We start from the raw sequence: 15,705 nt of genomic DNA on the forward strand, positions 1-15,705 counted from the left end.
AATTCCTAAGTATGTAGTTAAAATGTTATTCTTTTTACATTCAGTTGATCAGAGCTTCTTTTTTTCTTTTTTTTTTTTTGTCATACACTGAATGGCTGTATAAGCTCCATCTGGCATTACTTCTGAATACTCATTGTTATCATTATTGACTACATGTGCTTCTGTTTCACCTTTTGAACCACACAGAGTATTTCAAAATGTTTTGGAATTGGATAAGTGCTTCACATATTTCTTGCCATATGTGATTTAAAGCTTTGTGTCAGTTCCCCTGTGTCATTGTCAGGAGTTGTCCTGGGTTGAGTAGTACTTTATGCAATTTGCCAGAATATGTCATGAAAGTCACAGGACTCCTGTTGCTACCAGAGGTTGTCAATGCCTGTGCTGGGATAACATTGGTAGCGATACTGATTTTGGCAGATAGCTGTTGCTGCACATTCTGATCTCAGTGGCTTGTTTGACAGACTCTTGAGCAAGTAGTTGCATGGGCTAAGATTTCTGTTTCATCAAACAAGATCATATGTTTCTTCATGTTAATCAGCATAGTGGTGTGTGGGAATGGGCACTTGTTGCCGAAAGGCTACAGAGAAATAAGCTGAATTATCCACTATCTGTTCATATTTACCACATTGCTGGCAGAGAGCATCAGTGAGCTCATTAAATGTGACTATAAAGGTTATCCATCAATGCTTACACAAATTTTGTTATTGGCTATACTGGTTTCGACTTATTTAGTATTTTCAGTAGCCTATAACACTTCTTGATGGTTGTGTCAGAATTCTTCAAGCGTCCTACTGTGGGGGCAAATCAGAAAGTCTTTCCCCTATTTTTGTTAGCCAAAATAAGGTACATTCAGGAAATTACAAATATATATACAATATATTACACTATGTTTTTACATAGCTGTAACACCATTTCAGATATTTGCCCTGTAGTAGAGCTCTTTCAGCTGAATGTGGAACCACCATTGGATTGTTGTCTTGGCTTTTTCATTGCATGTTAATTGCTGTCCTGCCAATAACTTTTTCAACAGACCAGATGTATGGAAATCACTAGGGGCATGGTTTGGAATGCTTGGTGGATGGTCCAGACTCTATCAGTGAAATGACTGAAGCTTTTTGGCCATTCTGATTGCTGCACATTGCCTCACATTGCTGTGAACCATAACCCCGTTGCCCACATCAAAAATCCCTGAGAACTACTTCCTGATGGCAGCCTGCAGATGCATCAGTGTTGATCAATAACTGTCAGAATTGATGGTTGCATCTAGTGGCATGTAGTCCCGCAGCAGCATTCCATGGCAACCTCAGAATACAGTTAACATCACTTTCTCAACAGATGACATGGATGGAAGTTTTTTGACACAGGCAAACCTGCAACCTGCCTCCATGGCCGAGGTCACTAAAGCATGCTTGTGCGGTGGTGCATGACCTGGGACAAGCTTTTTCGAATGCTGGTGATGGAAAAAATTTTCACTGCCATTATTTGGCTGGAAAGGGAGGATAAGTGGTGCATGAAGTTCCTGATCACCAGACTTTGCACCAGTGTCCTGGTTTAAATACTGAACCTTTCTCCAGTGACTCATGAAGTAAAGGCATGTGACACTGTGGATAAGGGTTTGTCCGTCAGATGGGGACATTAAGCTAGGCAGCCCCCCCTGGTGCTATTCACGAGGAGTAGGCCATGTGCCAGCATGGGTTTCACACTCTCCCTTCTATCATCATCATCATCATCATCATCATCATCAAACAACACAAACATTACATTACACACACACACACACACACACACACACACACACACACACAATGTAATGGAGCATGTTTTAAACAAACAAACAAAACGGGCAAACTTGGATGTTTCCACACCATGCTTTGATTCTGGTGTGAAATGCAGTGCCCATATTTCATTGTCAGTAACAGTATAGTCCTGGGAAATGTCTTTGAGGCACACAAACTAATCTGCTTTCACCATTGCATCCATGTGGGAAATATCATCATTGTCATGCAAGTTGTCACAGACTTTTGCGAACTCACAACGCGACCACCTCACACTTTTCAAAGCAATACACTTTTCTTCATATGTGGGCTACATTTCCCTGTGAATGTCGATGGGTCTTCATCCTTGCTACATAGAAAAAAAATTGCACTTCATTGCTCATAAACCGTGGATGTGTGAAACACAACCACCATCTTCAACAATGTACAGCAGCACCGTGCCGCTGAGTCATCAGCAGATAAGGCCAGTCCCTCAAAGGTCCACTTCTGGAAATGGATATGTTGACTTCACATTTACAGCTGTAATTTGGCTAAAAAAAAAGGGGGGGGAAGACTTCCTGATTTGCCCTCATATAATTCTTCGTGGCAGATGGCTGCCTCAGAACATTGTAGGACCCTTGAGGAGATGCTCACACCTATGGTTCTGATGCAGCCATCGTCCAAAAAGCATTATGGTCTATTGAAAATACTGAGTGAGTCAAAGCCGGTATAGCCAATATCAAAATTTTGTGTGAGAACTGACTAATAATCTTTATAGCCACATTCACCATCTAACAAACTAGGCATCACTGCTAATGTTCCTCAGTCATAGACATCGACATAAACTCTTTCGTCATATGGAAGTTCTGTGACTCTGTGAGGTCTCTGTGACATATTTCCTGCCAACTGGATTAAATACCAAGCAGCCTATAGAAAACTTATGGCTCTAAGCACTATGGGACTTAACATCTAAGATCATCAGTCCCATATAGATAACTTCTGGTGATAATGACAGAGGAAACTGTTGAAAATTTGAGATTACACACAAAATCCGTGAAACATTTATCTGAGAATGTCACAGTGGAGGACAACATTTTTTGAGGCATTTAATTATTGTGCAGTTTTATCTCTCTTGTTAGCTACTGTTTCATTTACCTTCTGTTATTGCTCCTCCATGCTTATATTCTTTTGAATTGTTTCTTGAACCAAATTTTTGTTTTAGCACATTACATGCTCTGTAAGGCATTACCAAATAGATTTGTTTAATTATGAGAATTCTTGTTATTGTATCCTTGAAACACTCCCCTTTTCTATAATAGTGGCTTCATCCCATGCGAGATATTTTATTTCGGTCTCTTTACAACTGCATCGTCTTCTGTGTTAAACCTGTGTTACACAAGTGCCCTTTCTGACTCTTTCTGTGTAATCTTCATTTTCCAAGTTGCTGAATGTGTTGTTTAGTTGAATCTGCTGTACCTCCCTATTCTTAAATATAAATATACGGTTTCTTGTCGGATGAGTTATTAAAACTTATAATAAAATGAGAGTTTTTGCACAGGTGCCAGGCCAAGTCCATGTGCCTGTCCAGCAAGGTGTGCCCATGCAGCAGGGTGTGCCCATGCAGCAGGGTATGCCTGTGCAACAGGGTGTGCCTGTACAGCAAGGTGTGCCTGTACAGCAAGGTGTGCCTGTACAGCAGGGTGTGCCTGTGCAACAGGGTGTGCCAGTCCAACAGGGTGTGCCTGTCCAGCAGGGTGTACCAGTCCAACAGGGTGTGCCTGTGCAACAGGGGGTACCGGTCCAGCAAGGGGTACCAGTCCAACAGGGAGTGCCTGTGCAGCATCAGCAGATTCTGAATGCTGCTAACATTGCTCATGAGAAAGAGTAAGAAATTATGTGGAAACAATTTGAGAATGAAATAGATGTTTGCTCATATTAATACTTCATATGTGCTCAGAGTAAATGATTTGGTTATAACTGTCATTTCTGCAAATACTAGTTGACATGTTGAGCAAAGAAAGGTCTAATGGGTGAGCCATCGTAGCCAAGCCATCCAAAATGTATCTGTAATTAACAAATATATCACTGTGCAGTTTGGGCTTAGTTGTTGTGGGCACTTGGGAAAATTTTCTGTTGTACACAAGTAATTTTTAAATTTTATAGCTACTTCAAAAAAATGAACGAAATACTTTTTCTATGGCATTGGAAGGAGTGTATGAAGTTGTCGTCGGTGACATAACGTGTGTGGAACTGGACCAAATAGTAACAAGATCGTAGTGCCACAAACTGCTGTCCTACAAAGTGGCCCCACAAATATCTCCCCTCCTGTCCCAAAAGCGAATAGATACATAACTCAGGTGTGGTTCACATGTTTGTTGTTATAACTTTAATATCAAGTGCTCAGACTGTTAACCTTGAGCAGTAATACATGCCCATGTTTCTCACCAGTTCATGTCTTTGCAAGTCATTTGTTTTTCTTTGTAATGTGAAATGTGTTTAAGGCGCAGAATTTCAGAATATATGTCTGCTGTACAGGAGACATGTCAGTTCACTTATTTGAAATGTGGACTTCTTGTTTTAATTTCCCCCACAGTTCAGAGATGTTAAGTCTCATGAGTATGCAGGCCATTTTGTGTTAGTTAGTTAAAAGTTAGTTTGTTACATGTTCCATAGAGCATTTGAACAATTCTTATCAAAATTATGCAGAGCAAGTCAGTTTACAGGATATGTATACATGATTAGTTTTAAAAGTAATGAACATTTTATTTTTCAGTCGTACTCGTGCAACTAAACTTAAAAACTAGTTTTTTTCCTTACACACTGACACTTTGAAAGTAAAAATTCATCCATAGTCTTGGAGGAGTTGTCCAGAAAAAATATTTTAGGTTACATTTAGAATGTGCTTTACTGTCTCTTAGACAATTTATTTTATTGGGCAAATGATAAATTTTTGTTGCTGCATATTTCCTTTCAGAGTCACGGGCAGGTTTAAAAATGGGTAATAGAGATCATTTTTTCCTCTAGTGTTGTAGCTATGGACACTACTATTCTGAAATTGTGGAAGATCATTTATGATAAATTTAATTAGTGAATACACAGTGTGTTTCACAATTCCTATTACAGGCTTCAAGGGATTGTAGCGGGGATTTTGTAGATTAAGTCTGGATAAGAAACCCATGTCCAGAAATGTATCATTAGAATATAAAATAAATTTAAATATTGGATCAATTTCAAATCTCCTGTTTCACAGTATGGTATGTAATGTAGAGCTGCAAAGTGCATGTATCGAGAAAATTTTCTGAATTGTCTCAGTCCATCATGTACCAGTTTCGCCTGACTACAACAAATGATGTGAGAAAATGGTACATTCACAGCTAGGAGGGTTGACTATGGTGCTCAGTGGATGTGCATGAGGGTTTTTGGGCCATGTGTATGAAAGCATGCATCACAGATAGACTTTGTGCAATTAACAGGAGTGTTGCCGTGTGAAGCAACTGCTGTAGAGCACACAGGTCAGAGCTTGTTGCACTGCTGTGTGCATACCGTGAAGGGGGAGATTTGGAAGTGATCAAATTTTCAAACTTATCTTACACCCAAATGGTACGTTGCTGGACATAACACAATTATCCACTCTACAACACATAGAAGCCTGTAATTGTAAAACACCCTGTGCATATTGTGGTGGTGCAGGTGAAGTGCCAAACGCCTTAAAGAGGTACCTCCAAGATGATCATGAGTGGACACCACAAAAACTGGCACAAAAAATTCAACACATAATAAATGAAGTGTAATTTTATCATATATTTTAAGGGGTATGTGGTATTGGTACATTATTGATGTGTTGCTCTGCAAGTGAACAATGAACTGTCAATTGTTTTTTTGCACCAGTCTTAATCATTTTCTCCTGCGCAACCTGAAAAACACATCAATGGACATGAGGCAGTAATGTTTTCCTGCTCATGTAGCACTTACTGTTGTACTTTGTACTGTTCTCATTTCAGTTACATGTGTTTACAATAATCACATAAAGATCTTATAATGAGCTTGCTGGAGTAAACATGCCAGTAAAATCTAAAGATGCTGCAAAAGCTGTTGCTTTGGTTGAAACTGGTTGCAGCGTGCATTATATAGCCAAAATGTTGAGAACTAAAACTCCCATGATTACCAGAACTGTAAGAAGGTACAGAGAAACTGGACGTAATGCCAGGAAACCAATATTGGGCACAAGAAGAGCAACATTGGTAAGAGATGATCACTTCTAGCAACTTAAATTTCTCCTCAGTTGTCACACCACCACCACCACTATCACCATTGAAGCACAAAACAGACTCCACACAGCTGAAGGGAGTCAATGTCAGTGAGGGAATCGACTGAAGAAGGCTGGAAGAAGTCGGTCTTCAGTCTTCAATCCAGAAGGCCTGCTATAGGTGCAGAACTTGTCGGAGAGCATTGCACAGCTCAGCTACATCTCATTAGGGAATATCACTGCTGGAGAGTACAACAATGGGAGCAAATGTCCATTGATTAGTCATGTTTTGGCCTGCAGTCGCCTGATGGCAAAGAGAAAATCTGGAGAAAACCTGGAAAGGTATTCCTCTTGCTTATTCTCATCCAGGGCACCTTTTCAGCATGGTTCTCTGGTGGTGAGCAGCAGTGAGTATGCCTGGAAGGACAGATTTGCTCTTTGTGGAGCATGGGAGCCTTACAGCATTTCAGTATGTGGAGGATATCCCTTTGGAGGATGTCGTGCCTTTCACTTGATTTATTGGTGATGACTGTATGCTAATGTTTGGCAGTGCATGCCCACATGTTGTGAGAATTGTGCAGGAGTTATTGGATGAGGCAGAGATTCATGCTATGGCTTGAACTGCCCAAAGCTCTGTTTTGAATCCTTTCGAGTATTAATGGGATCAACTGGGAAGAAGGACCTGTCAGCACCATTCAGGACCCCTACATGCCCTATGGGAGGCCCCCCTGAAATAGAAGATGGTCCGGTTACTCAGGAAGACATTGCACCATTAATCAGAAGCTTACTTAAAACATAGGATGATTTGAAACTTCCTGGCAGATTAAAACTGTTTGCTGGGCCGAGACTCAAACTCGGGACCTTTGCCTTTCGCGGGCAAGTGCTCTACTAACTGAACTACCCAAGCATGACTCATGCCCCGTCCTCACAGCTTTACTTCCGCCAGTACCTTGTCTCCTACCTTCCAAACTTTACAGAAGCTCTCCTGCGAACCTTGCAGAACTAGCACTTTAGCCACAACCTGGGGGATGTTTTCAGACATGATATGCGAGCAAAAAAACATGTTCTAAAATTCTACAACAGATCGATGTCAGAGGTATAGACCTATAGTTTTGCGCATCTGCTCGACGACCCTTCTTGAAAACTGGAACTACCTGTGCTCTCTTCCAATCATTTGGAACCTTCTGTTCCTCTGGAGACTTGTGGTACATGGCTGTTAGAAGGGGGGGGGGGGCAAGTTCTTTCGTGTACTCTGTGTAGAATCAAATTGGTATCCTGTCAGGTCCAGTGGACTTTCCTCTGTTGAGTGATTTCAGTTGCTTTTCTATTCTTTGGACACTTATTTCGATGTCAGCCACTTTTTCGTTCGTGCGAGGATTTAGAGGAAGAACTGCAGAGCGGTCTTCCTCTGTGAAACAGATTTGGAAAAAGATGTTTAGTATTTCAGCTTTACGTGTGTCATCCTCTGTTTCAATGTCATTATCATCCCAGAGTGTCTGGATATGCTGTTTCGGTCCACTTACTGATTTAACGTAAGACCAGAACTTCCTAGGATTTTCTGTCAATTTGGTACATAAAGTTTTACTTTCGAACTCACTGAATGCTTCACGCATAGCCCTCCTTACGCTAACTTTGACATCGTTTAGCTTCTGTTTGTCTGAGAGGTTTTGACTGCATTTAAATTTGCAGTGAAGCTCTCTTTGCTTTCGCAGTAGTTTCCTAACTTTGTTGTTGAACCATGGTGGGTTTTTCCCATCCCTCACAGTTTCACTCAGCATTTTACGATTGCCTTGAAATTTTTCCATAAACACGCAACATTGTCAGTGTCAGAACAGAAATTTTCGTTTTGATCTGTTAGGTAGTCTGAAATCTACCTCCTGTGGGACCTCCCTCTTTTTATTTTTCCCCAGTCACTAAAATGTTCTCTCCTTTCAACATTGTTTGTATTGTTTACCACAACTTTTTGCATTCATTTTGTTAAGCAGGATTCAAATCAATTGTTCATAAAGCCATCAGTTCCAGAAAATGTAAGTTTTTCTAAGGGAGTAACTTGATCTAGGCAATCAAATGACTAGCAAAGATAGCAAAAAATTCCAACTGGCAATATTGTTGTATTTAAGGCTTTTAAAATTATGTGAGTGAATATATTATTAGAATTTTCAGCTGGGCAACCCTAGTGGAATCCAAACTTTGATATGCTAAGTAAATCGTTTCTACTTATGTGTGAAACTATTCTTGAGTATGTCATTATTTTTTTGAATATTTTGGAAAAGCATATCAGTAAGGATATTGGATGAAAATTTGTCACCCATTTTCTTTGTGATGATTTCCTGTGCCATGGATGAGTTGTATATCTCATTTCACAATGTCCCAAATGATTTTAATCTTATCTGCATTATTAATTTCTGTCAGGAGGTGCATGTTTCTAAACATTTTAATGCTTTTCCTTAAAATATTACACTTTTTAAGAATGCAAGTAACATTGGATCTTGACTTGTTCTGGTGCCCATATAAATTTTCATTTTCCCAGTAGTTATCAATGGCTTACTTGTCCTTTTCCTTTTTAATAAAATTTCTGGATAACTTTTTAGGAAAGCTACTTTCAAACAATGACACACAATTTGAATGTATTGATTTCCACAGCTCTTTCTGTTTATACCTCATCCCATATCACCTAAACTTATTCCTAACGCATTGTATCTTGGTCTCATTAATAAATTTCACTGCTTTGTATGAACATGCCTCAGAGCTGTAAGGTGTTACGCTATTTATTTTCATTAACTGTGTATCGTGATCAGTTAGTCCATCAAAAGCTGGATACAGATTGTTTTAACCTGAAAAACTGTCTATAAAACTGTTATCAGTCAAGTTCATGCTATTGTTCTGCAGGCAAGATAGAAAATTCACTACTGAAATCAAATTGAAACAGACAAATAATGATTCCATTTCATTTTTCCTGTCAGAATAGCCGCCCAAGGCGGTGCAATGGTTAGCACACTTGACTCACATTCAAGAGGATGACAGTTGAAACCTGCATCCAGCCATCCTGATTTAGGTTTTCCAAGTTTTCCCTAAATTGCTTCAGGTAAATGCCATGATGGTTCCTCTGGAAGGGCACAGCTGACTTCCTTTTCCATTCATCCCTAATCTAATGGGACCAATGACATCACTGTTCGGTCCCCTCCCCCGAACCAACCAACCAGCCAACCAACCAACCATAGAAAAACGCAGACTGATAGGCTTGAATTGTGCAGGTCAACTCACATTATATACTTGAGTTACGTGTTTTCATACATTTGGTTCAGTAGGACAGATATTTGTTCTTTCAAAAATAAAAAAGTCTTGGTTGCAAAATAATGATTATTTAATAATGCATTTCACTCTTTTGGGGCATCACCAGATTATGTAGTGATCTGAAAATAAGCATTCGTCAAAAACCTGTGTGAGTTTGTAACAGTTGCTGTATCAGCCAGCCAGTGGAGTGGAAAAGATTTTTAGATATTTGTTCTTATGACAGCAGGACAGTGGTTTGGGTCACTGTTAACATGTTACAATTTGATTTTGTTCTACTTGTTATCTCATTGACATCCTCTCCAAAGTCTGTTTCCGATGCAACAGAAGACGGTATATAACTCCTGTTTTTTAAGTCGGTGTCATAATTTTGTAATGGTAGTTATTAAAATGATTTGCCTAAGTAAGAAAATTGGCCACATTTTCTGTTATCAGTTAGTGAGAACCTTTGACATATTTTATCATTTTGGGTGTATTTGGGATGGCGTGTTTTAGCTACCACAGTATGTGTGTACATTCATGAAAGGTACATAATTTTTCTAATTTCACTACAGATATAAACTCCAAGAGTCTTGTTTTGTTGCTTTCCATTTGCACTTACTGTCTCAACAACTTATATTATAGATGAACATTGGCATCCCCAGTTAAATGTTATTTTACTCCTCAAATTGTATTTGAAACTTAGAAATTTGCCACCTCTTACCTTATTCTCACCGTGTTTTAATGCCAACACGTGTAGTAACTCTGCAAGATAATGTGAGTGTTACATTAGGTTGCTTTATTGAATTTAAAAATTGCGTCATTCAGTACTGGTTGTAATTAAAAGCATAAAAGAACACAAGAGATACTCAAAATCCAAAGCTTTAAAGAACAGGATGTAAATTTCATGAGTAAGTTCTCTATGTCTCCATTGCTTGATGGTGTATTCTGAACAGAGTATATGAGATGGGCAGGGGCAGCTGAACTAAAATAGATAACTGGAACTCAATTGAGTGTACACTATCTGATCAAAAGTATCCAGACACCAAGTAATGGACATTAATATGGGGTGTGCCCACACTTCACCTTTATGACAGCATGAACTCTGTATGCTTTCAGTGAGGTATCTGAATGTGTGTGGAGGCATGGCAGCCCATTCCTCCTCAAGACCTGAAACCAAAGAAGTTAGTGATGTTGGATGCTTGGATCTGGAGCAAATTCAACATTCCAAAGGTGTTCCTTTGGGTTCAGGTCACGTCTCTGGACCAGCCATTGCATTTCGGGAACGTTATTGTTCACAAATCATTGCCTCGCAGATGTTGATTTATGGCAGGTTGCATTGTCATGCTGTGATACAAACAGTCGTAGTCTCTGAATTGTTCCTCTACTGTATGCAGAACACTGTGCTATAAAATTTGTTCATATCCTTCTGCGTTTAGCACTTCCTTTAAGCACAATAGGGGGCCATGGCCTAACCATCAAAAACATCCTTTTGTTGTAACACTGTTTTCTCTGTACTTCACTACTGCACTACATGTAATGATAGGTACTGTTCTCCAGGCATTTGCCAAATCCAAACCCTTCCATTGGATTTCCACAAGACTGGTGGGTGTGCCTCTCTTGACATCTAGCAGTCAGCTTCACATTACGTAAGGTGTCCAGATACTTTTGATCAGATAGTACACCTGCTATGTGGCAGGGTTAGTTTTCATCACTACGCAGTACTTCCATCTTGAGTGGTCCCAATATCAGGTTGTTAGTAGTGAGAAAATATATTGTATAAACTTGAAATAATAGGAGGATAACGTGTAGCACACCTCAAACATGTGGATGGGAGATTTGCTATTGTATAATTACCTTGCATTGGTGATACTGTTACATCCCCTCATGTTGTCAGTTCAGTACTGTTTATCCTTGTGTCCAGTTATGTATAAAATTGGCATTGTTTCCAGTGTTATTAGTTAGCTCTAAGTAAGCTTAGCTATATTTTCAATCTTGTTTATTTGCCAGTCAACTGCTCAATGCTGAGTGAGTCATTACCTTCACTTGGTGCATTGTTTCTTCATTTCACACAGTATATTCCATTATTATAGTTAACTATCTGATTGCACTTTGTCCTGAAAGTAATTTTAGGCTGTGATGGAGCAAGTCTTTTTGTGTCCCAAGTGTGTCAGGCCTGCAGAATTATACAAAAGACCTCCTCTGAAAGTGAAAGCCATGACACCAAGGTTTGTGGCTGATTTTAAAGTATTAATCAGTCAGTGTTGGATTCTTTGGTGGCCTGTAAAGCAGCTTAGTTAATTAGAAATTCAGAGACTGAAACTAGTTCCAGTCTAGTGTGGAATTTTAACCTGTCAAGAAAGTTAAGCAATATCTGTCTTACTTTACTGTACCTGTAAAATAATTAATGGGAATATTTCCTTGTTGCAGCCACATACAGGAACACATGGAAGTTCCAATAGATACAAGCAAAATGACTGAACAGGAACTTCAGTTTCACTATTTCAAAATGCATGATGCAGACAATAATGACAAACTAGATGGTTGTGAGCTCATAAAGTCACTTATTCATTGGCATGGTAAGATGTTCTTCCATTTAAATTGGCCTGTTAGAAAAGTATTAGTTTGCTGCCCAGTGACTTATTTTCAGTTGTCATATTGTTTTATGAAGCAGGAAATACTGAATTTACTTTAGTTGGCAAATTTTATTTAATAAAAGACTTGTGCAGTTTGTATTTTTCTTTACAGCTTTAAACTTCTGATGTCAGTACTAGGCTGATTTGGAAAATAAGTAGCTGATTTAGATAGTTCCTGAAACGCATATCATCAGGTGTTAACAGCTAGGAAATACCTCTAACAGGAAGGACAATTTTGTATTATATTGCACACCTTTTGTAAGAAATCAATGGCAATTTGCTTATTTGCGATAATACTGTTATTCTGCCATTCCTTCTCAAATAATACTTTCTTATGCATAAATTATTTATCACACTTGCGTTGTGGACTGTTAATGCAAGTGAGTTGCGTCTTTGTGCTTCTAGTATTTCACACTTTTGGTAATATTTTGATTAGTGCTGTCATTCAAAAACTATTTTATCTATTCTCCTAAAGCCTTAAAAGTGTATAACAATGTGAAAAAATGTAAGAGAAGGAAACAGCATATGCTAGCTGTGGCCAGGTGAGTGAGAAGCTTCTTGTGAACTACTTATGTTTTGTGCTTTTCTTTTGCATCACCAAAATAACTGTGCTAATCAGTTATTCTAATGCAGCACTAATCCCCCCCCCCCCCCTTTTTCTCTCCACAGCAGTAAAACACTTTGTTTGTACCCTCCTTCGTTAAACTGGTGTGCGATATTTTCAGAACACTCAGATGTCCAGGGAAATAGTATACCTTCAAGTTACGATGGTAGTGAGTCAGACTATTTTGTTTTATGGAGACTACTTATCTACCGATTGAAAAATTATTGTAGATGCTTGTTACTGTCATAACTTATTGTGTGAGATGTTGTACTGACTTCTTCGTACCTGATATTATTATTCATATATCATTTGTTCATAACTGACATATTCCCACAGATGTATATAAATAATGTTGAGGTCATTCTGCAGTGAATGTGTCAGTATTTACATTCTTTGTGTTTCTGCTGTCGTCATTGTGAAGTGAAGTTTCATGTGTGCTTGTCCAAGGTTTCATTTTTGTAACTTGTCGTACTACTTACTGCAGTCAGTCTTTTATGTCTTCGCCTTATATTGCAGTGACACGCTTATTGGTGTGCACAAATTGTTACTTTGCTGTTTAACGAGAAACCATTATGTGCATGTTGTTTTGTATGTCACAAAAAACCTCATGTACTATATTTTTATGTACATCACAAATAAAATTGGACTTCCATATTATTTGAGGTATGCTAAAGGCTACTTAAATTTCAGTAGCGTACTTATTTACATTTCATAAGCTTTTGCTTGCTTTACTTGGCTAAATGCAGAAATGGTGCAACAGATTTCTAGAAGTTAGGAAATATTAATGTTTGAGGCCTGTAACCTATGCATCTGTCCTGCAACTCTTCTTGAAAACTACCGAGCGAGGTGGCGCAGTGGTTAGACACTGGACTCGCATTCGGGAGGACGACGGTTCAATCCCGCGTCCGGCCATCCTGATTTAGGTTTTCCGTGATTTCCCTACATCACTCCAGGCAAATGCCGGGATGGTTCCTCTGAAAGGGCACGGCCGACTTCCTTCCCCATCCTTCCCTAATCCGATGAGACCGATGACCACACTGTCTGGTCTCCTTCCCCAAAACCAACCAACCAACCTTCTTGAAAACTGGAATAGCACGAGACACTTTCCAATCATTTGGGACACTCTGTTTCCATATATTTGAGGCAGTCATGTGCAAGTAACAATCGTTGAAAGCAGTTTCATGCTCCACATTGAAATAAATTTTATGTTCATCATTGATTTATTGAAGAATATAAAATTTGTAAAGCCTTTAACTAGTTGTATGGGATGCACATTTATATGATATGTTTGTCCATTAGCATCAAAATAGTGAGAAAGTTGATGGTAAGCTGAAACATATATTACCTTCATTCTTTTTTAAAGGGAAAAAAGTATGAGGAATGTCGAGAGCGTTTTCTTCGGTGCTCAGTAAGATTGCTGGAATATGGGGTAAATGGCCACGAAAAACATTTGTCTAGTTTGTTTGCTCACAGAGATTCAAGGTGCGAGGAATCTTTGCACTTCAGACACCGTTAAGAATGTATGAGCTGTTGTAAGAAGGGACAAGTGGGAATAGACATGAAACTTGTTTATTACATTCAGTATTTACCATAAAACAATTAACATGGCCAGCTCTTTATGTTTGAAAGACAGAAATAAAAGGTAGATGCAGCCCTAGGAACTTATTTCTTCTTCTTTGTTCTTTATCTTTGCAGATAATCAGAGGTTATGGGGTGTGGAGCGAATTAAAAGAAAATTCTGGTTTCAAGTTGTAGGTTCAAGTGGAACCCAAGAACATTATCAGATTATCAATACTGTTATGTTAGACATAAGATTTTATAATAAAAGGCCCATTGAGTATTACAAGTAAAGCAGATATATTTTGGTTAGGTTAGAGATTAAATCATGGCTTACACTTAGTAGACAGTTAATTCATTCACATGACTGCTGTATGCTTTATACATCTGTTTCAGTATTGTGATATACTTAATGTTAGCAGTGTTTCATAACGGCTTGACGCACAGGTGTGACACCAATGACAGCTTCTCCAAAAGATGCTGAAATAGTAAAGATTAGTTTATGATAAATGATCTTTCATTTATGTGGCAGACAGGTGAAGGGGATTGAGGAAAATAGGATGTGTTGAAAAGAGGAGGGAAAAAGATTTGTGTGTTTACTGCAATTAGACTTAAAATAGCTGATTAGCTGCTATGCTCAAAAATGAAACAGGTAGTGCATTACTTTAGGGAAGAAAGTAGGTACATTGTTACCTACTCTGTATTAGCAAACCCAAGCATCTTTAATGAAAACCGAACAAATAATTCTTTCTTTTCCTCTTTCTTCATTCACATCACAGATATCTCATTTCTGGTACAATGATATTTAAAGTATTGTAGTTCCTTCTTCTTCTTCTTCTTCTTCTTCTTCTTTGAAGACAGTTTATATACTCACAGTTCTTAGATAATTTTGTTTGCTGTCTGAATTTGAAAGTTTGTTAATTTCTGTTCAGAACAACATTACTGAGTTTCTTCTTATGGGCAAAGAGATGAAAACTAACTTGCACCCTGCCTTCCATCTGGTTGAAACAATGTGTAGGAGTGGAAACTCCACATTATTTAATATTTTTGTTTTTCATTGAGAAATATCATGTGTAAAAGGAATATGAATTGTTATCAGATTGTGAGAATTGTGACGAGACAAGGAAGGTATGGTGTATATGAATATACAAGCAGCCGATCAGTGTATAAAATTTTGATGAAATAGTAATGCTGAAATGTACAGTGTGGATGATATAAATGATTCTTCCCATACACATGGCAGGAGCAAAAAAAGAGTTACATTAAAATTTTTATTACAGCTCTATCTCAGAGTTAAGCTGAAAATACAGTGACACAGTGGTGGCTTGCGACTACTACAGCTGTGGGTTTACATCGAAATTTAAAAATACCTGCATATGAAAATGCCATCCATATGAAACACACATAATTTTACTAGAAAATATAATTACAAGTAAAATAAATTAACGTAAAATAATATCCATGCCATTTTCACCTGACAGAGGAATATACCTTTATGCAATTATTGTACACAAACTCCAATCTCCTGTATCCCTTGAAGGAAACTAGTCAGTAACCATTTCATTGAAATAAGATTTGCATTCCTTTTGTATGGAAAGCACTGTTAAGATATTCAAGCCACTGTCAATCACTTTGCAT

At 38.4% G+C, this 15,705-nt stretch overlaps 1 protein-coding gene across 5 annotated transcripts in view; it reads left to right on the forward strand.

Moving 5' to 3' along the window:
• LOC126248514 (uncharacterized) overlaps nucleotides 1-15,705 on the forward strand; it is a 75,458-nt gene that overhangs the window by 37,367 nt on the left and 22,386 nt on the right. For all 5 annotated transcript variants that reach the window (XM_049949561.1, XM_049949562.1, XM_049949565.1 and 2 more), the window contains exons 3-4: nucleotides 3,313-3,638; nucleotides 11,701-11,849. In XM_049949561.1, coding sequence (XP_049805518.1) covers nucleotides 3,313-3,638; nucleotides 11,701-11,849 — 475 coding nt within the window. The remainder of the gene's footprint in view (nucleotides 1-3,312; nucleotides 3,639-11,700; nucleotides 11,850-15,705) is intronic.

This window comes from Schistocerca nitens, chromosome 3 (assembly GCF_023898315.1).
Source record: "Schistocerca nitens isolate TAMUIC-IGC-003100 chromosome 3, iqSchNite1.1, whole genome shotgun sequence".
NCBI lineage: Eukaryota > Metazoa > Arthropoda > Insecta > Orthoptera > Acrididae > Schistocerca > Schistocerca nitens.